This window comes from Centropristis striata, chromosome 17 (genome assembly GCF_030273125.1).
Source record: "Centropristis striata isolate RG_2023a ecotype Rhode Island chromosome 17, C.striata_1.0, whole genome shotgun sequence".
Classification (NCBI taxonomy): domain Eukaryota; kingdom Metazoa; phylum Chordata; class Actinopteri; order Perciformes; family Serranidae; genus Centropristis; species Centropristis striata.
In genome coordinates this window covers 30863131-30884358 of record NC_081533.1, presented here as the reverse complement: position 1 = coordinate 30884358, position 21228 = coordinate 30863131, and the positions used below count along the sequence as shown (strand labels likewise).

At 36.8% G+C, this 21228-nt stretch overlaps 2 protein-coding genes across 2 annotated transcripts in view; both read right to left on the bottom strand.

The window, feature by feature from the left end:
- Positions 1-6063: 6063 nt before the first annotated feature.
- LOC131989270 (leucine-rich melanocyte differentiation-associated protein) lies at positions 6064-13510 on the bottom strand. Its single transcript, XM_059354460.1, has 4 exons — positions 13347-13510; positions 10141-10332; positions 9049-9126; positions 6064-6325 (listed from the first exon to the last, which is right to left on the bottom strand). Exons 1-4 carry the CDS (start codon positions 13508-13510, stop codon positions 6064-6066), a joined length of 696 nt encoding a protein of 231 aa, XP_059210443.1.
- A 4835-nt stretch (positions 13511-18345) lies between these two features.
- The window catches only part of frem1a (Fras1 related extracellular matrix 1a), a 39271-nt gene continuing 36388 nt past the window's right edge, over positions 18346-21228 (bottom strand). Inside the window, exons 34-36 of the mRNA XM_059355391.1 lie at positions 20978-21093; positions 19166-19251; positions 18346-19062 (exon numbers count right to left, since the gene is read on the bottom strand). Coding sequence (XP_059211374.1) covers positions 18860-19062; positions 19166-19251; positions 20978-21093 — 405 coding nt within the window. The 3' untranslated portion in view covers positions 18346-18859. The remainder of the gene's footprint in view (positions 19063-19165; positions 19252-20977; positions 21094-21228) is intronic.

Genomic DNA, 21228 nt, shown 5'->3' with positions numbered 1-21228 from the left:
TCCTAAAATTAATAATGAATATTATCATACACACTTCCAAAATGACAATAGGATAAACTCTCATGAGCTGATACAGTCATTTAAGATAATTTTAAGATAAGTTACACAGTAACAGGGTTGAAATTAGACTAACAGGGTTGAATAGACAAATCACTTTTGGTTGTAGATTATGACATAAATCTGAAATCTAAAATACAGTAGGCCTAGACTAATACTAATGATAATATTTAAAACTAGATTTTGTTAAATTATATGTACAAATTTGATTATCGATTGATAACACTGATTGTCTCCTCTGAGTGAACTTAAAGAGATTCAACCCTGTTACTGTAGTTCAAGCCTGTTACTCTAATTACAGTAACAGGGTTGCAAATTCGTACTAATGTTAGCTGTTTAGCAGAAAAAAGATGCTAGCTATGGAATGTACTGTTACTGTAATGCTGAGAACAAACCTAGTTATTTAAAGGAACAAAGAAAACTTTGAAAATATTTTGCATTATTCTGGTAATATGACTAACAGGGTTGCATTGCTTAGAGGGACACACTCGACCAGAGGGCTTACCTTTTGTCTAACCATGCTATTAGCTAATAGCTTGATAATGCATTTTCTTTTGTGCCATGTGTCTCATACTTCTTCTTCTTCTCTGCTAAAAAGGTTTTGGTAACAGGGTTGCGTGGATGTTGTGGGACACAACTTTAATGCTAAATTGGTTTTATTTAAAATATGTTATGATTAAATAAAGTGTTTTTACACTTACAAAATACATAAATCAACAAAATCATAAAAAAAAAATGTAACCTTATTTTAACCACTTTATTTGACATGCATGTTGGCCATCAAGAGGGTGGGACAAGAGAAAAGGGCAATTTTAGGGGGTGTTTAGAGTAATTTTATATTTTAAATAATATTTTGGAACCAGTTTTTGTATAACTATCCATATTTTGTCTCAGAGTAATTATATTTTTCACCACAAATGCACATTTTGGAATTTTATGCATGATTTATTTGAAAATTAATGGGTGTGACATAAAATGTCCTCCAATTCTGGAATGACCCTTATATCCATTTCTGTCCCACTTTATTGAGAGCAACACAAAATGAAGAAAGTGTGCGCATGCATATACTTTGTCAGAACAGTTAATCCTTAATCATCATTGTTGAGCTTAGAATGCATATCTGAACATGAATATGAGCTTTTGGTTAATATAGCCTAAATACCTAAAACATCAAATAAATCAATTAACCCATATTCAAAAGTATTCTGTTCTTTATTGTCATGCCCAACAACACAGAACGAGCACAGCAATAAGCACTATGTATATATATTTTACATCTTCTTCTTATGGCTATTGTTTTCATTTTAATCAGAGCATTTAAAGGATTTTGTTGATGAGAAATGAATTATTTTGATGTTTTAGGTATGACAAAAATAAAACATGAAAATAAGATTTGATTGTCATTGGAGGGAGTCGTGCAACATGGCGACAGGTGATTGCAGCAATCACCTCTCCTAAAACAAACTAGCTGCCTGATTATCAAACTGTTAATGGAACCTGGGCGTCATGGCTGTCATGTTTAAAAACATCAAAACCAAGGGATTGTCATGTCTGCTTGTCTTGGCCCTTTACCGGTGGGTTCTCATAGTGACACAAATGTGGAGAAACTGGTCGGGTGCTTGGTAACGCTCATCTCTACACGTAACATTACATAGAAACCTCCCCATACCACTTGATTCATGGAGTCAGTACGTCGTATACTCCAACTCTCCCAGGGTCTACTCAGTGCAGTGTGAACGGTGTGGACAGGGAATGACCCCCCCTACCAGCTAGACCGTGTTAAGCCTGATTTCCACTGGGCGCGGAATGGCTGCACCACAGTCACCGTTGTTGATCGCTGCCACTCTAATCGATGAGACCATTTCCACCGGGCAAGCCGCGGAATGTGTCAGCAGCGTTCTCCACGCGCTCTCCACTCCGCGGCTCTCCACTCCGCAATCAATCCGCAGCATTTCTATTTTTGCCGCGAGCCCTTGCTAATCCGCGTCAAGCTCAACAGAGCAGATTGCACCAGACAGGTAACCCAACACAGAATCAACGTAATACAGTATGAAAAGTGAACTTGCCGTGAGAATGTGCGGACCGCTCCGCAACCTTTCGAGGTGCCGTGAGAATGTGCGGTGGCACCGCAAACTTTTGTTTGGCGGAAACTACTGTATTTATTGCTCTATTTAAAACCTGTTTCATATCTAAACTCAAACTACACACAACTGGCTTTGTGTTTACAGTTTATAGCTCTTGGAAAATGGAGGGAAAATGCCGTTTTCCACTATCAATAACCCGTTCTAAATATGAGGGGATAGATGATTAATTTTCATCTATTATCATATTTTAGACTTAAACTGCGTACTGCTGCTTACCAGGGGCGTCTCTAGGATTTCGACACATCCGGGGCCCAGAAGAGTTAAGTGGAGCACGCGCCAAAATTTTTTAGACATAGAGGTTGGCATTTCATGGTTACCAGTTAATACCAAATAGGCTAGCAATTTTTACAAACTTCCCTTAATTGCCCAGGCACAAAAATGACCCATTCATGTTGAAAATACCAACAGCAACCATTCAGCAACAGCAACCATTCAGCAACAGTAAACATTGAGATGTTTAATGAACCATGCGTTTCACTTCAAACATTTATCTTGTACAGTATATCTATCTTAACTTGCACTCTACACTTGACTTTACATCTTGTTTTTCTTTTTCTTTCTTCAGTCACCATGTATAATTAGGTCTCTGCATTAACTCTTACTCTACACCTCATTTCTTGTTTGTAACTTTTTATTTTCACTCTACACTTGCCTTTCTTCATTCTCAGTTACTATCTGTTTCTTCCTTATTTCTTTGGTCCTGTATGCATAAGTGCATTATGACAACAGCAGAAGCAGCAGCGCCCATCTTGATTATCATCATCTGAGAAAAAGTGTGTTAAATTATTTTAAGAACACACAATTCACACTAATGCGAATTAGACGAATGCTTGGTTAAGTACAGGGGTGCACTGCAAAACTGTCACCGGTGAAAAAGGTGAAAACGATCCAATCCCATAACCACAGATCATCAATGTACTGACATTAGCTAGCTAGATAACAACACATTGTTTTTCCATTCAACACATTAGCAGCTACAGTAAAAGAGACAGGCTGTGCAGGATCTCTGTCTGCTAGCTAGCTAGCTGCTATCATGCATGAAAAAGGCTATAACGTCGAACCATCTTGTTTATTTTCTAACATTAGCTTTAGCTACTTTCCCCTCTAGATTCATAGATTGTGTAGGCCTACCTAAAATAATTAAGCTTGGGCTTCTTCTAGAGTCTAGAAGAAGCCTTTAATAGTTTAATTATTTTTAGGTACACAATTCTCACACTCTACAATTGCATTTACAGACAGATGATAAAAGATCATTTTTTTCCCATACCATAACGTTAGCTACTTCCCTGTAGTAGTTCCAGCTGCAACACTCTTTTCGAAAATATAGATTTTTACATAATTTATATTTTATTAAAATTATATTATTTATTATATTTCTATTCCCATTACCTCTTTGATTGCTGACCACCTTTGGGGGGGAAAAACATGGAAATCTTTTTTGCAATATTTATCCATCATCAGTTACTCCTGGAAGAGACTTACTGCTGTCATTCAGTCAGGTAGGAGAAATGATACATACAAAGACTATCATTATCATCCTTCCTGCTCAAAAACGTGTAATTGTCTACACATCTGCAGAAGACACAAATATACCTCATTGTTTTTGACTAAACAACCTTTTTAACGCTGTATATTTATTTTTCTGTCACGCAAATATACAATTCAGTTCCACTTTAGCAATGGCATTTTCTAAACACTTGAAAAGGAAAACAGCATTTGACATTTTATTTTAAAACCCATTGCACTTTGGACCTCGGGAAGTGAGGTAGAGTGAGGTCTAAACCACACCACACACCACAACAAGGGTTGCACATCACTCTGTGACAAACCATTCGATTCACATCTAGATACACAGGTAACGATTCGATTAAAAAACAATGTACTTTTATTACAGACTGATTCTTACTAGAATCGATACAGTGTAAGAGCGATACGATTTTATTTGATTCTACGGTTAATATTCGTTGTAGATATTTTATAGTGTGTCACTCACAAGTTTTATAATTTATGTATCCCCTGATTCGCCATGGAGTTAAAAATCTTATTTATTGTTGGTATGAACAACAAAAAGACCACAAACATCAGCTTTTTTTCTACTCAGATTTGTTATGGATACTATTAAAGTAAAAAAAAAAAAAAAAAAAACAGTAGAGAGTCCGTCAGCAAGAAACACTTTCACATCATTTGTCATTTCCATTCAGTCCCACGTGAGGCTGATCATTCCTGAGTGTAGCTTTGATATGAGTGACATCATTTACATGTTACCTTTATCATCTAACCTAATAAAACATTGGCCGGTGTTCAGCGGACACAATCATGTTCTGGGATATTAAATAATGAATTTATCACCAGGATCGTCTACATACAGACGCAAATAATAATAAAAAATAATATAATGTAAAGGCATTCCCCTGCCCCTGAGCAGGACACAGTTCACAGTATAATTATAGAATGCAGGTTGTTATTCATGTGCAGCTGTTTGTTAAACAGAGAAAACTATTATTATTATTATTATTATTAGTGCATGTCTATAACTGTTAAAGTGACTGATAACTGATCCAGCTGTGATCCGCCGATGCCGTCATTAGAAACGGATGTCGCTTCACATGACGCTTCGGAGGGAAGGACGTCTCATGTCTCTTAAAACGTTTTGAAAGTGAACAGTGCAGTAAGGGAAGCAGGGATGAAAATAAGAGACTTAGGAGAGACCCATGGAGTTGCGCGTGAACCGTTTCGCGAGCAGCTTAAGCTCTCCCGTTGTTTTACCCTGGGATTCCATTGGATGCGATACGACTGCGAAATGGGTCCGTCCGCACACACCGGATCCGTCTGAGATCCGCACTGTTGCGGACAGCGGAGTCCCGAGGACGCACAAGATCTCGCGAATTCACGCGTAATCAAGTGATATAACCGGACTAGAGAATGTCTCATTTAATGTACAAGAACCGATCATTTGCTTACAAACATTTATTGGACCATATTAGTAACTTACCATCCACTCCCATTACTCCTGCAGTGGTTTTCCAAGCCATTTCCTTTTTATGGTTTTCTTTATATAAAAGATGTGACGGGTCATAGATAATTGTATGATTTTGGACCTCCAGAATCAACATCTCCTCATCCATGGTGTCAGTGGGGTGAAAAGACGAGTGAAAGCCTCTAACCTGTTGACTTCAGGTCTGTCCTCACCCATCATGACGTCTTCAAGTTGTGAAATACGATCCGCCGTGAACCCGAGGTATTTTATTTTGAAAATATACGAATGTTTTATTTTGTGTCTGTGCACGACTTCCTGCCCCATACGATCTGCTCTGTGCTGAAATGATGCGCCGTGCTCCGTCGTCTGTCAAAAATAGAAGCTCTGCGCGAGTGTTGCGAGGGCTGACGGATGGCCGTGTCACAACGGACTCACTACGCAGCGGATACGGAGTATCTGCAGCTGTTACGCATGCAGAGGAATTTAGGGGTTAGAGATGCTGACACAAAGTGTGAGTTAGTGAAGCCGCCAACTGATTCCAAGTCTCGCGATACCCGATCCATGACTCTACAACCGATTGAGGAGGCTGCTACCGACGCAGCCCTATCTCACTTGTTAAACCGAATATCCGGTTACATCAGCTTATCGTTCACAACCCTAGTAATTACCACTGATCCCCGTGATGCTGCTAAAGACCACGAAACTGAGATTCATCCTTTCAAAGCAATGTACAGTTGGATTAAAAACTAACAACCGTAATTCATTGTGGGCCGCCAGAAATGTTTCTGCAGGCCGCCATTGGCTCGCTGGCCTCACTTTGAGAATCTATGTGTTACATGTACAATCCAATATGGGGCTGTCTGTGCTCATGGGGGTATTAACCTATTAATCTGGTAAGACCATCCTGTCACGTGAGCTCAGCATTTCTGTGGCTCTACGTGATAGCCTGGCCTCATTCAAAAATGTAGTTTGTCTGATGGAAGTATTTGATTTTTTCTGTTTCTTTGACGAGTCCTCCTTCTTCTTCATGCTGCTGTGACTGCTCTGCTGTGGTCTGTAGGTTTTTCTTGCCTGGTCTCTCTCCTCCTCCAGGACCTCAGTGTCATCGAGAATCTCCAGGCCTGGGATCTGACTGATGACATACTGTCTAATGAGACAAAGGCAATCAACAAAATCTGAGAAGCTTGATTTGAATAAATGCACGTAAATGTTTTTTTGATTTCATAATTATAAGAAATGAGCCTGTTGGACACTGCCAACTGCAACTCCAGCATGACAGCATGTTCTTGTGTAATGATTGTAAAAAAAAAATGTGCAAAAGACACATAGCTTATGTTGTGGTTGCAGTGATTCATTTACAGTGGTTAACTTTATGTTATGTGAAGAAACTAATTTGATGTACTAAGGAGGATTCTTTACTTTTATTTTCCTAATGTAATGATTACTTTATCTGCGTTACACTGTTTTTGACATTTTTGTGTCCCTGAGTTAATAATCAGTTTATCTGTTTGCTTTGGTTTTCAGTAGTTTATAGTAAGTGCCCTGAAGTTAATGATAGTCAGATAATGATAATTCTCCCCTTCCAGGTAAGAACGAAGCTAAAATAAGATCATATCGCATTAATGTGTCTTCAGTAGGGCTGGGTATCAGATTTTGCTACGGTTGTGGCACCGATCGAAATGCTCCGATCCTATGAATATCAAAACATTGATAATCTCTGGTGCCAAATTTCGGTACCCAAGGAAATTAATCTCAGCCTGTCAGCCAATAACAAATATCCTTTCCTGCTTTCTCTGGGTGCATGAAAGATTGTGTGAGCCAATTATCATGTGGCATACATGAATCTAAAGTCTAAAGTTGCCGGCGATTCACACAAGACACAAACTGGCTGGCTTGTGTGCGGGTCTGTTTATTCCTAACCGTCGTCACATCTTGTTACTGGCTGTAGTATGTGTTATCATGCTAAGATTCTCTAAGTTCCCTCAGCACGACTACTGACTGACTCTGAGCATACGCTAACCCTCTGTAGCACAAGTTAGCCTTGTCCATCTTTCCCGTTTATGCTAGTCCATTGAAAATGTAATAAAACCTGATAATGTAATAACTTCCCGATAATGTAATAACCCTGATAATGTAATAAAAATCTGCACTTGAGTCCATTGAAAATGTAATAAAACCTGATAATGTAATAACTTCCCGATAATGTAATAAAAATCTGCACTTGAGTCCATTGAAAATGTAATAAAACCTGATAATGTAATAACTTCCCGATAATGTAATAAAAATCTGCACTTGAGTCCATTGAAAATGTAATAAAACCTGATAATGTAATAACTTCCCGATAATGGAATAAAGTGCATTTCCCAATAATGTAATACACTTTTTTTTTAACCAATAATGTAATAAAGTATAACATTAATGGGAGGTTATTACATTATCAGGTTAGCCTTCATTTCGCAAGTCCTGATAATGTAATAATTCCCCAATATTGTAATAATTTAACAGCAGACCACCCATTACTTGGGTTCAAGTGGTGATACTGTGTATCAACTCTAGCTCAAGAGCTCTAGCGCCACCAACAGGTCAAAGTTGAATGTTTATTAACAACAGCTTCTTGAAATCTAAAGGTGCTTCATGTTATACTTTATTACATTATTGGTAAAAAAGTATTGTATGTATTACATTATTGGGAAATGCACTTTATTACATTATCGGGAAGTTATTACATTATCAGGTTTTATTACATTTTCAATGGACTCAAGTGCACATTTTTATTACATTGTCGGGGTTATTACATTATCAGGAATTTATTACATTATCAGGTCCTACAAGCCTTTCTAGACATAAGTGCTTGTTTTCTAAAATTCAAATGCCTCATGTGAGCGCATTTACTCAAAAGTGAACTTGATAAAAACTAAGCCACGGAACAGGCTCATCACTGTCTGCTATGCCTGCCACTGCTTCAGCTGCATGTTTTGGCTACCTACCTGGTCTGTTATTGCCTAGCCTATAATGGCACTTTATAGCTTGCTGGTGTATGGCTGATTAACCTGTTCAGTGTGGGTAGGATCCATGGTATATTTAGTATGTGGTCGAATGGATTGTGGAATTAAATGCAAGCTATCTCATATCCTGATTCTGGATCGTTTGACCACCCCACATGGGCAAATTAATTTTGTTTAATTTGTTTTGGATTTTTTTGTTGTTGTAATTTTTAATGTGATTTATAGATACCTTGTTGTGCTTAGTTTTGATATTCTTTGGTTTAATTTCTGTTAAAAAATGGATTAGTGATTTACTATTTCTTTAAAAGAGGTATTTGTTACATGGGCAGCATATATTTTTTGTCCATTTGTAAAATGGTGGCTGCCAACCGCACGTTTTTGAGTAGTATGTGTTTGTGCCTGAATTTACATTTTTGCTTTGAGTGTAATCCCACTAACAGTGTTTTCCTTTGTCCCTTTTTACTTGCTGAGAGCCAAAGGTGTTGATCCTGGTGTCCCATGGTGGTGGTTCCCCTTTTTGGTGTGCTGTGCAACCCCCTAGTTTTGTTTGATTCTTCAACACTGTGTGCGACTGTCACTGTGATTTTCGTTAATTTTCCCTGGAAGATTAGTAAAAGTGTCATAAAAAATTTGCATTCCCCTTGCACCATAAATGTTTAGGATTTATATACGATTTACAAAATACTAAGCCTTTAAAATATTCATCCTGTGTAATTGTAAAATTCATAGTTCAATGCAATGACAGTTAAGTGACAATCTGTTTTAAAAACATTTTTCACATAAAATCAGTGTGTATATAGAGGGATTTTGGTTCTGTAGTTAATGATCATATTTGTGAAAAGGTGGTGAAAAGGATCTTGCTCACCTGTAGTCTTTGTACTGGGTCAGACTTCCTCCATTGAAATAGCTAGGTGCTGCCTCATTGTTCATCATACTGAGGATCCTATATTAGAAAGTAATATAGAAGCATAAACCAGGAAGAAATGAAAATGTGATGGTTTAATGCACTAATACAATTAGGTTTTTAGGTTTTTTAGGTTTTAGGTTTTATTTTATTTGCACAGTTAGAATTACATAAAATGACAAAGATAACATATAATGTAAAGTGCAGGGAGAGGCAGAAAACCCAGATGGGCTTATTTAAAGCCTCCACCTAAAATTTCATTAGAAAGTAATAAACTGATAATAGAAAAAACAAATGTATGGATCTCGAGAAGGCAATCCATGCTTTTATCAGTTCGAGACTCGATTACTGCAATGCCCTCTACGTTGGCCTCAGCCAGTCTTCCATCTCTCGTCTTCAACTCGTACAGAACGCCGCAGCCCGATTTTTAACAGGCACATGGAGACGGGAACAGATTACCCCTGTGCTGTCATCACTCCACTGGCTTCCAGTCCGTTTTAGAATTGATTTTAAACTTTTGTTATTTGTTTTTCAGGCCGTTAATGGACTGGCCCCATCTTATCTGTCAGAGATTTTAACTGTTCGCAATTGTGGCAGAGCCCTGCGCTCTTCGGGTCAACTTCTCTTAGAGGTCCCGAGGACACGGCTTAAACAGTTGGGCGATCGGTCTTTTGCCGTCGCTGCTCCAAGGCTGTGGAACAAACTACCCCCTGACATTCGTTTCACTTCTGATCTCAGCCTTTTTAAATCAAAGTTGAAGACCCACTTTTTTAGGTTGGCATTTAATTCTGCCAACTCTGTTTCTTAGGTCTACTCATTTTGTTTGTTCCTTTCTATGTATGGCTATGGTCTATGGCTCGTACTACCTTGCAGCACTGCAGCACTTTTATTTTGTACTTATATGTTATGCATGTGTTATGTATTGTTTTTATGGATTTCCTGTGAAGCACTTTGGGTACCTTCTGGCTACTGTAAAGGGCTATACAAATAAACTTGATTTGATTTGATGTATAACATCAACAAGTTATAGTAATTAGACAATCCGATGCTTACTTTAAGTTTGGGAACTTTTGTCTGATTTCTTCCACAAAGACAGGCAGATTGTTGATCTTGTTCTTGTTGATGTACACTGTGGTGACACTCGGCATGTATGGGAACTTGATGTGAGATGTGTAATTGTTGCAGTCCAAGATCAGAGTGCTGAGCTTTTCAAGCTGACCCAGCAGAGCCGGGTTCCAATAAGAACTGAATGAAGGAAAACACACCAGGTTCAGACTGCTCAGGTTTTTCAGTCACCAAGGAAACATAGATCAATATCCATCATAATGCATGTTTGTGTGATTGATACAGTAAAAACTACTCTAGACTTAAAATTCAAGCAGGTGGTCATGCACGACCAGCAGTACCCTGAGTAGATTCATAATATTTTCAGGAAAATAAAGTATTATAAAGTATTCTTATATCAAACCGTTCCATCTGACTGCAGTTTAAGAGTTCAGGCACAATTAAATATAAATAGTGCCACCTTCAACATTTAACAGAGAAAACTATTGGCTGGATTACCATTAAACTTGGCACACAGACACACATCACTGTAGGATGAATTGGAGTAATGCTGCCTTTAAATGTAACTTGTGAGCTTCTGTTAGACGCTGTACATGATATGTTTGGTCTTCAGGGCCCAGTATTTCAAAACTTGTAATCCTGATCAGGATAATCCGGATAACGAAATTCAGGAAGTGGGGTCAAATATTGCTTCAAAATTTCTTTCAATTAGGGTACTTTAATTATTAAAAGTAAATCACCAACACTTGATTAAGTGTAAGGTACATCTTGAGTAAAAATATATAGGAGAAGTGGAGCTGAGACTTTGTCAATGTAAGTGAAATCCACCTCTGAGGTGGGATCAAAATGATCCTGAAGTTTTGGTATCAAATTGATCCAGATATCTGCCTTAAGTATTGAAATACCCAAATCCAGTCTTTTATCTGGATTCAAGGGAGGATTGGATTACCGGAGCAGAATCTGGATCTGTGTTGAAATACCCAGTTTTCCTATCATATCTAGATTTAATCCAATCCGACAAGAATAATCCTATCTGATCACTTTTGAAATAGGCCCAGGTGGTTAAGTTTTGAGACCATGGGGCAGCTGTGGCTCAGTTGGTAGAGCAGTCGGAGTTCAATCCCTAACCATAGCAGCCTATATGTCGAAGTACCCTTGGGCAAAATACTGAAATCCAAATTGCTCCCAATGCTGCAGTCAGCGGTGTATTAATAATTTCCTGATGGTGGCAGGTGGCACCGTTTAGTGTAGCCTCTGCCATCAGTATGTGTATGTGAACGAGTAAATATGCGCCGTCAGTGTAAATCGCTTTCAGCGGTTGTAAAGACTAGAAAAGTGCTATATAAGTAAATGGACCTGCACTTATATAGCGCTTTTCTAGTCGCTTTGCGACCCTTTCACACACACATTCATACTGGTGGCAGAGGCTACCCTAAACGGTGCCACCTGCCACCATTTGGAATTCATTTACACACCGATGAACGCAGCATCGGGAGCAATTTGGCGTTCAGTATCTTGCTCAAGGATACTTCGACATGTAGGCTGCGCCGGTCAGGGATCGAACCACCAACCCTTCGGTTGGGGGGCAACCAACTCTACCAACTGAGCCACAGTCCATTTACCATTACCATAGACATGTCACAGTACAAACTATCAAAAGCACAATATAAATGCAGTATAACAGTAAAAGAGCATAACAGTAATGCAAAGACATAATGTGACAGAGGAAGAGGATCAGGCCTATGGGAATATCAACACTTTCCTTTTGACTATTATAAAAAAAGTTGGGCTCTTTTTGTTGCTCTGAACATGTCATAATGACTGGACTGGACAGGTTTACATTGGAGCAAATGGAAAGCCTGATGTGTCTCATGTAAATGTTTACAATGGTAAAAATGTGGGTCCCTCAAGAAAAAGGTTAGGAACCATTGTGGTAAATGACTAAATGTAACTGTAAATGTAGGTATACAACAACAAGTCGGTAATCAAACTTTTTCTATATTGTATGATATTTTAGGGAAGAAAAAAAACAGTATTTCCTATGCCCAAAGACAAAAAAGAGTTTAACAAGAAAATGGCTGTATCTCCGAAAATACAAGGAGCACAATCAAGTATTTGGTACCTCAAGACATAAATGTATAGAAAAACTGTAGTTCCTGTAATACCCAAAGACTAAATGCAGTTTGATAAGGAAAAAGGTTCCACAATGGGAAAGTCAAAGTTCCAGTTGTGGACACAAATGGTGAATACAAAAATATTATGTAAGTCAAAACACCCCACCTAGTTGTCTTCCATTAAAGCCAACACATCGGAGGCATATTGATGTGTGTCAGCTCATCAGGAAATGCAAATGTATTATTTATCAGCATTAATCTCATCAGAATAGTAACAATTTTATCACATGCCCCCTGTGACTCATTAAAATTCTATTTTATGGACATCGAGCTAACGTTCAGCACACAGAAAACCTGTCAGTTGAATTATGTCAGATTGAGAGATGTTATGTTTTTATTCGAACCTGGTCTCACAGAAATCCGTAAAATAGCCACGGATTTCGCTTAACTCAAAATCCGTGGAATAGCCACGGAATCGCTCAAATTTCCGTGAAACTGACACGGATTTCGCTACAATGCAAGTTAATGACAGTCATATCCCGTGGCTATTGGTTTGTTGCAAGTCACGTGACTTTCAAGGTTCCGGCGGTCAGAATAAAAAACATGGCAGACAGTTCTCTAATTTTTTGTGAAAATCAATATTTTGACTTAGTTTCTGCATAAAAATGGATTTTGATCACATTTCTAGCGAGAAATATATGCTTTATTTTCTAAATATTCACTCAGTGAATGTACATAATCACTTTGTATGTTGGAATAGCCACGGGATATGACTGTCATTAACTTGCATTGTAGCAAAATCCGTGTCAGTTTCACGGAAATTTGAGCGATTCCGTGGCTATTCCACGGATTTTGAGTTAAGCGAAATCCGTGGCTATTTCACGGATTTCTGTGAGACCAGGTTGTTTTATTCCCAGTGAAGAATGTGCTTGTGTTAATTGTATAATTGTTTATAACTATGCAGTAGCTGTGTTGGTCAGGCCATGGAAAGCAAGAAAAAACAAGAAACTTTTGCGAGAACAAAGGAACACTGCTGAGCTATTTTGTTCTTCAAGCTTGTAGTTATTAGGAAAAGGATACTCATCCAGCAGATTGTAGCTCAAGTCCAGCACCTCCAGTGTGTCAGTCTGTGTTAGAATGGTTTCATAGGGGATTTCGGTCAGTCCCTGGTAAGCAAAAGAAAGCCCCTGAAAGCTTGAGGTGTGGCTGGGTGGAACGTTTTGGTTGAAGGGAGGATGATCCATGACAAAAAAAGACTGCAGCAGTGTCACTTTTTCAGGTCCTCTCCACTTGTACTGATGGAAATTAGAAGAGAAGCTGGATGAACACTTCATAAAAAAAACTTGAATAAACAACATAAATACAATGATTCAAAACAGTATCAAGAGTCATTTTAAGCTATATACAAATGATAAAACACATGTTTTAGTTTGTCAAAGAGTAAAAACAACATTATGAACACCTACTCAGTGCAATGTAGCCCAATACAATTGACATATTTACAATGGAGTGGGAACGAGATGTGAGTCGTGTGTATCAAGGTTATAATAGTTTTGGATTTTTCATTAGTTTTAGTTTTAATTTTGTTGTGAATTTTTGTTTTCAAATTCAGTTAGTTTTAGTTAGTTTTTAGAGTGAGTTTTCTAGTTTTAGTTTAGTTTTTCTTTTTTGACAATGCTTAGTTTTAGTTTAGTTTTTATTAGTTTTAGTGTTAGTTTTAGTTTTTTTTGTAATGGGGTATGTGTTGGTGCCAGATTCAAAGAGGTCATAATAAATGTTTCCTTTGTTTCCTTTGGTTTATCATCTCAGCCCCAATAAGGTTATTAACTCTTACAGTTCTGGGTGTTTTGAATTTTGGTTCTAGTGTAAACATCCCAGTCTCAGTAAACATATTTACCATGTGTTGCATGTTCAAATAGAAACACTGAATTATGAATGAAAGTTGACAAAAACGAAAACTAAGGACATTTTCACTATAATTTTAGTTAGTTTTAGTTAGTTTTGTAACCTCACAATACAGTTTCAGTTAGTTATCGTTTTTTTAAAAACTCTAGTTTTTATTTTTATTTCAGTTAACGAAAATGTTTTTTCAATTCTAGTTTTTGTTATTTTGTTAGTTTTCGTTAACTATAATAACCTTGGTGTGTATACGCAGTGGCGGACTCAGACTGTTTGAAGGGCGAAAAAATAAAAAAGGTACATTCTGCACAACATGGAGCCCCATCAGCATGCAAGAAGCTATGATGCATCATTTATGATGAAATAGTCCTCATCCTTGATTATGATTAGCATTAAGTTAAAGGAGATCCAGATCAAAGTAATTAATGACATGGTACTGAACCAAACCTAACCATGTAGGTTTGTCCGGGGGCATCAGAATTATTGTTTATTTGTAGTAAGTAAGGAAGTTATTGTATATGAGTTACATTATATAGCATATTGAGATCGAAACTCATATACAATAACTTCCTTACTTACTAATAATAAGCAATCATTCTGAGGTTATTGAGGGGAAAACTCTTAAGGCCATGCAGAATAAGGCATTAATAACTACTTAATAATGACTAATTAAGAGCTAATAAGGTACTAAATAATAAGCAACTAATTCATGTTGAATACATATACCTTAATATAAAGTGTTACCACTATTTTTAATAAAATAGTCTCCAACTCCGAACTTTATTACACATTAGCATAAAGCATTAGCTAAAGCCTAACCGACCAGCAGCTATTCTGACTGTTTCCAAAGCAAATGTCCACCTCATAATTTAGCCTTGAATAAGCTGCAGTTGTGTTTAGAACACTGAAGAGCAATAACTACATTTTTGGTTGAAATTGAGTAATAAATAAAAAAAATGAAGTCCTTGATGTCTGTTTTATCTTGTGACCAAGTTTTAGATTTCAATTTGACTTTATTTCAGAGAAATAATGATATAAAAATTGCAGTAACTACAAAATCCAACTGAAAACCAAAGTTCACTTACAACAGTGACTGTAATACAGAGTAGCCTTGTATTTATTTATTTATTGTGTTGAATAATGAAGACAAGAATAACATAAATTATAAGATTCTTTGAAAGGGAAATTATTATCCAGGTAGTGATTAAGTAAAAATGTGAGATACAATTATATTAAGACTAAAATATAACATTACTTTATAATGTCTAAAAGTCTAAAATACAGAAATCTTTGAAAAGAGTTGTTAAACACTTTTAAACACACATAACAAATTCCATTTTAAAGTATTTATTCACTGAAAAAAAAGCTAAAAGAAAACAACATTATAGTAACTGCACTCTGTTTGTTTGTGCAATGCTATTAAAACATTTAGAGCATTGCAAAACCACAGTGCAGAAACTACTTTTTTGGGGGTCAAAGGTCAAATAAATCATCATGATTTTTGAGCATAAAAATGACATCATCAATACATGTAGAAATAAAAAGGGCATTTGAGTTGACTTCACGTAGTGTCAAATAATTGAAAAGTACATTAACCCCTAATATTTCATGACTCACCTTATCTGTGTCCTTTGTTTGTTGGCATGCATTTGAATGCATCATTCTCCAGTGATGCATTCACATGCATTCACAACTCCTTGATGTCTGTTTTATCTTGTGACAAAGTTTTAGATTTCAATTTTGCTTTATTTCAGAGAAATAATCGTAGAAAAATTGCAGTAACTACAAAATCCAGCTCAAAACCAAAGCAATTGCACTTACCACGGTTTGATTTATATATATATATGAATTTAAACATAAAACCAAAGCACTAGTAAGTTCACTTACATCTTTTTTACCGTGTTACAGCTTAGCCTTGAATTTCTTAATTGTGTTGAATAGTGAAGACAAGATAGGGAAATTATTATCTAGTTAGTGATCAAGTAAAAAAGTGAGATACAATTATATAAGACTAAAATATAACATTAATTAATATTTATATTAAGTCTAAATAACACAAATATTTGAATATAGTTGTTAAAAACTTAATACAGTAATAAACTCACTAAAAACAAAATATAAAAGCTGAAAGAAGACAACAATATTGTTGCACCAACATGCAAAACCAGAGTGCAGTAACTACACTTTTGGGGGTCAAAGGTCAAATAAACCAGAGTGCAGTAACTACACTTTTGGGGGTCAAAGGTCAAATAAACCAGAGTGCAGTAACTACGCTTTTGGGGGTCAAAGGTCAAATAAACCAGAGTGCAGTAACTACACTTTTGGGGGTCAAAGGTCAAATAAACCAGAGTGCAATAACTACACTTTTGGGGGTCAAAGGTCAAATAAACCAGAGTGCAGTAACTACCCTTTTGGGGGTCAAAGGTCAAATAAACCAGAGTGCAGTAACTACGCTTTTGGGGGTCAAAGGTCAAATAAACCAGAGTGCAGTAACTACACTTTTGAGGGTCAAAGGTCAAATAAACCAGAGTGCAGTAACTACGCTTTTGGGGGTCAAAGGTCAAATAAATCATCATGATTTTTGAGCATAAAAATGACATCATCAATACATGTAGAAATAAAAAGGGCATTTGAGTTGACTTCACGTAGTGTCAAATAATTGAAAAGTACATTAAGCCCTAATATTTCATGACTCACCTTATCTGTGTCCTTTGTTTGTTGGCATGCATGTGAATGCATCATTCTCCAGTGGTTGCCTGTGTTTCTCTCTGTTTCTTGTCTGCCAGTAAGATAACAAAAAAAACAACAACTACTGGCACAGTTTCCCACATTCCCTCTGTTTGGGTTTTGTTTGCAGCTGCGACACAGCAGCCCAGACACAAGCTGTTGTTTGTTTGAATGTAGATATAAAACTAGATTATTGTCATCTCTCAGTGTAGCCTATTTCTGGTATTAAGGCTAAGATTATTCTCCCTTACTCGCTGCTCTTTCAAATGCTACTATTATGAGTTTTTCAAAGAACAATCTTCAACATTTACAGTTGTAACTAACCATATTAACATGGTGCAACATTTCAGGTTAACTTGCAACTTTGTAAAACACTCAAATATGAATATAGATGCAGCATACACATATTATCTATAGATCTGTTAAGGTTTAGCAGGACTTACCAAGCTGAAGAGGATATAGTGTATCTGTTCAGTGCATGCAAACCTCTGAGAAATGCTTTCAGCTCATATAAAAGTCCCTCTTTCATAGCCCGGCTGTAGATCACATGATGGGGATAATCACATTGCTGCTTAACCTTGTGGTTTGCAGAATCCACTCACACACACTAATTTCTCAAAAAGGGGACAACAACGCCACTGGCTTATACACAGTCAAGAGCATTACATACTGGTTTTCTGTATCCAAAGACAGATGGTTTGATGAACACAGACAATGGTATATTATTTGTTTGAGACATAACATAACCTCTATATTATGAGCTCTTTTTAAAGTTGATGTTCACACAGACACACATAAGGGTTGATAGAGCATCACAGGTTAGAGAGTTGTCACAAAGACTGATTTTATTCTTACTGCAACAATAATTATTAATTATTAAATAGGGCTATGTTTAAATGAATTTGAACACATTCTATAAATGTTCAAATGAATGAGATGAACAAAATACTCCATTTTAGTTTAATATGCACAAATCAACTATGATTTCATATTGATTTTTTTTCTTTCTTTTATGTTGATAATGCCAAATACTCAACTCTTTGAATAAAAATAATGAGGTTTGACAATATCTTTGAGGAAATGACAAATGTCATTCCTATTTTATAGAAATACACTACTGGTCAAAAGTTTTAGAACACACCAACTTTTCCAGAATTTAATTGAAAATGATGCAGTTTAATGTCTCAGTGTACTCTAAAATTAATGCACATTTGCAACATTTAAAATTCTTTATTGAGCATGATAGTGTTTTGAAAATAAAAAAAAGATTCAAAATCACATTTTATGTTTTATGTAAAAAAAAAGACACAAAATGACCAAAAAAAGACACCAAAGACACAAAATTACTTAAAAAATACACAAAAAGACTTACAAAGACATGAAAATAATTCAAAAATGGACAAAATAGTCCAAGACTCCATAGAGTTAAATTTCTTGTTCCCTGAAAAAGGCCTACTTGTATAATTCTGAAATGTACATTATTTTTCAGTTTTGGTTAAGCTTACCTTTTTTTATTTACCTCTGGCAGTTCACCACTTACCTTTGTACCCTTTCAAGCTGTTCATTTGACTTGAACTGCTTGAATTTCAATAAAAAATGGAAAAATTGGGGTGTTCTAAAACTTTTGACCAGTAGTGTATGTTAAAACACAGACTGAAGAAAAACTGAGGCTTTAGGGCCTTCTGATGATTATCCAGCCTTTGGTTCTGTCTAAAATAAGGAAAACAGACTAAATACATTGTGGCTTCACATATAAAACAACATTTTAGGTGGTGAATTGTAATAAATGCAGTGTAAACAATCTCACTTAGGTTAGCATTTGTCAGTAATTATAAATTATATGAGCAGTTCAAGCAAAGTTCTCTCTGATCCTTATCAGAAAGTTGTCTTGTGTTGCAGTTTAAACGTCCCGAGGATCATTTCTTCCCCCTTCAGAAACATGGCTCATGGCTGTGATGCTGTTGAATTCAAATTCTTTTTGAACACACAAATCGATGACCTCGACTCGTCTTGCAGTCTCTGATTTGCCACTTTGCCCTTCTCCACACCAGGACGCACTTTTTGTTTCCTTTCTTTTTGGACAGAGGAGTTGTCTTTCTCCAGTTAGTGTAGCTGACCGGCTCACCACCCGTCCACTCCCACCGTCCACGGCCGTCCCTGTCATTCAGGCCTTAAACAGAAGGAGATACGTCAGTCAGTAAGAGTAGAGAATTTGTACTCATGCCAAAAATAAAAAAGAATGGTATTGAAACAAATGATTCAAAGATAATGACCTATCCAAAATGGTTTTCTTCCGCTGAAGTCCCAAAGCCAGTCCATGTCGACTTTAGAGAGAACGCTCGCTAGAGTGCCTTTATATCTGAAATTGTAAAGTCAAGAGGGAGAGTTGTGTATTCTAAAAGATAATCAGTACGTTTACATGACACTTGAAAAAAAAAACCGAATTATTGCCTTAATCTGACTATAACTGGACAACTGAAGTGCATGTAAACATGTTAGTAATATCAGAGTTCTCCAACTCCGATTGGGAAATCCAGATAATGTGATTGGAGTAGGATTTTCGCTGGCATTTATGACAAGACAACGCGTGTGCGCATGTGCTGCACTGGCGTATGACCCCAAAAACATCAAAGAAAGCCGGTCGCAGTAGCCGGTTGTGTTAGCTGGTTGCTTTAGCCGGTCGCAGTAGCCGGTCACATTAGCTGGTCGCGTAAGCTAAACGCATTAGCCGATCACATTAGCCGGTCGCGCTAGCCAGTAACATTAGCCAGTCGTGTTAGCTGATCACATTAGCCGGTCGTGTTAGCCGGTCAGTAGCGAAGCCACAAAGTGTCAAACTGAGGTCAACCAGAAATTGCGCCATATTAACCTGCTTGAACGACGCATATCACCACCCAGTGTTGAGGAGGAGGACACGTTCCCGTCAGTTATTCAATTTTCTCAGTTTCATGTAAACTGGGACAAGGACAGAAGTCCTATTAGACGACAATATCGATTTTTAAGCATAGCTCGATTAAACTGTGCATGTAAACACACTATATGTATTGTGCATATAAATTCAAATTATATAGTTTTAATTATGGCTTTAAAAGTTAAGTTAAGTTTGTGTTGCGCTGTTTAAAACAGGATTTTTGTTTAACCTTGTCACATGTTAAGTTGGACACTACATGTTGTTAGTGTTAGGGGCTAGTATTGAGTCATGTTACATTTACTTGTAGTTTCTTGTTGGGCCTCAATTTGACATGTTTTCCTTCCACCATATTTTTTCAGCAACCAGTACCTTTGAGGTTCTGGATGGACAGTAATTGTCATTCTTTTGGATTGTTGCAATAATAATGCACATACACTACAGCAGCAAGATCACATTTTTTACAAAAAGGATCATAGTTTCATTGCTATACTTTAAAACTATATATACTATAAAGAGTCACTTATTTGAACACATTTTGACTATAATTATCAGATCTTTGGGCTTTTATTGCTTAGACTTTGTATATCCTTCTTTCCTTAATGTATACATCTGGACTCTTGTTTCTTTACTCAGCTGCTTCAATTTTAGCCATTTCTGTGGTAGTGTGTCAGAGATTTGAACACAGTTGAGATTTATTGGGAGTTTTGTATCCAAACTCTCAAAAGCCAAAGAGCTAAAGCGAATAATACAAACTCAAAACAATACAAAAGCAATGGTTTGCTAACATCAATGTAAACCTGAAGGTAAATTGAGGAAAATGGTTCAATTCAATAAAGGTAAAGTCTGATCATGCAGGAAACACATCCAAAAATCCAAAGAATCCATTCTGGTTTTTAAGAAAGCCATAGTGAACAGAAAATATAAGTTGCTTCCAAGCTTTTGGCCTGTAGTGTAGTTTTGAATAAAGCAGCATGTCCACTCCCGTGTTGATAAGAATAGTAAAAACTTGAAAAAAAAAATCCTGTTGAGGTGCATTAAAAACAGATTTAAAAAATGTGTGATTCATTGCTACGGATTCATTCAATAAATCGCGATTAAATACTTTAATCGATTGACAGCCCTAGTTTTAATGCATGGCCTACAGAATGTGTACTAGCTCCATGTTGAACTGTACCTCTCCCTGCAGGCCCTGTTAGCTGTGCTCCATGTGACCTTGTGCTCAGTGCTGAGGGTGTAACAGACGCCACCATGGAAGGTCCAGCCCTGAGGACACATCTGAGCACTCACCATCTGTGATTCAGGAGGAAATAGGCAGATATCTTGACATAGAATAAGTCACTCCAAAAATATAATCTACAAACATTCCATATAGAGATGCACATGATACTTTCCAGTCATTATATAGATACAAAGGCATTTATAAGG

What these genes read in the sequence shown, in the direction of transcription:
- LOC131989270 (XM_059354460.1), bottom strand. Translation starts at nt 13,510, where the DNA reads ATGGATCATCCTCCCTTCAACCAAAACGTTCCACCCAGCCACACCTCA. An exon ending in AGCTACAATCTGCTGGATGA is followed by an intron (nt 10,333 to 13,346) that starts GTATCCTTTTCC and finishes TCCTTCATTCAG; the next exon opens with TTCTTATTGGAACCCGGCTC. An exon ending in CAAAAGTTCCCAAACTTAAA is followed by an intron (nt 9,127 to 10,140) that starts GTAAGCATCGGA and finishes TTTCTAATATAG; the next exon opens with GATCCTCAGTATGATGAACA.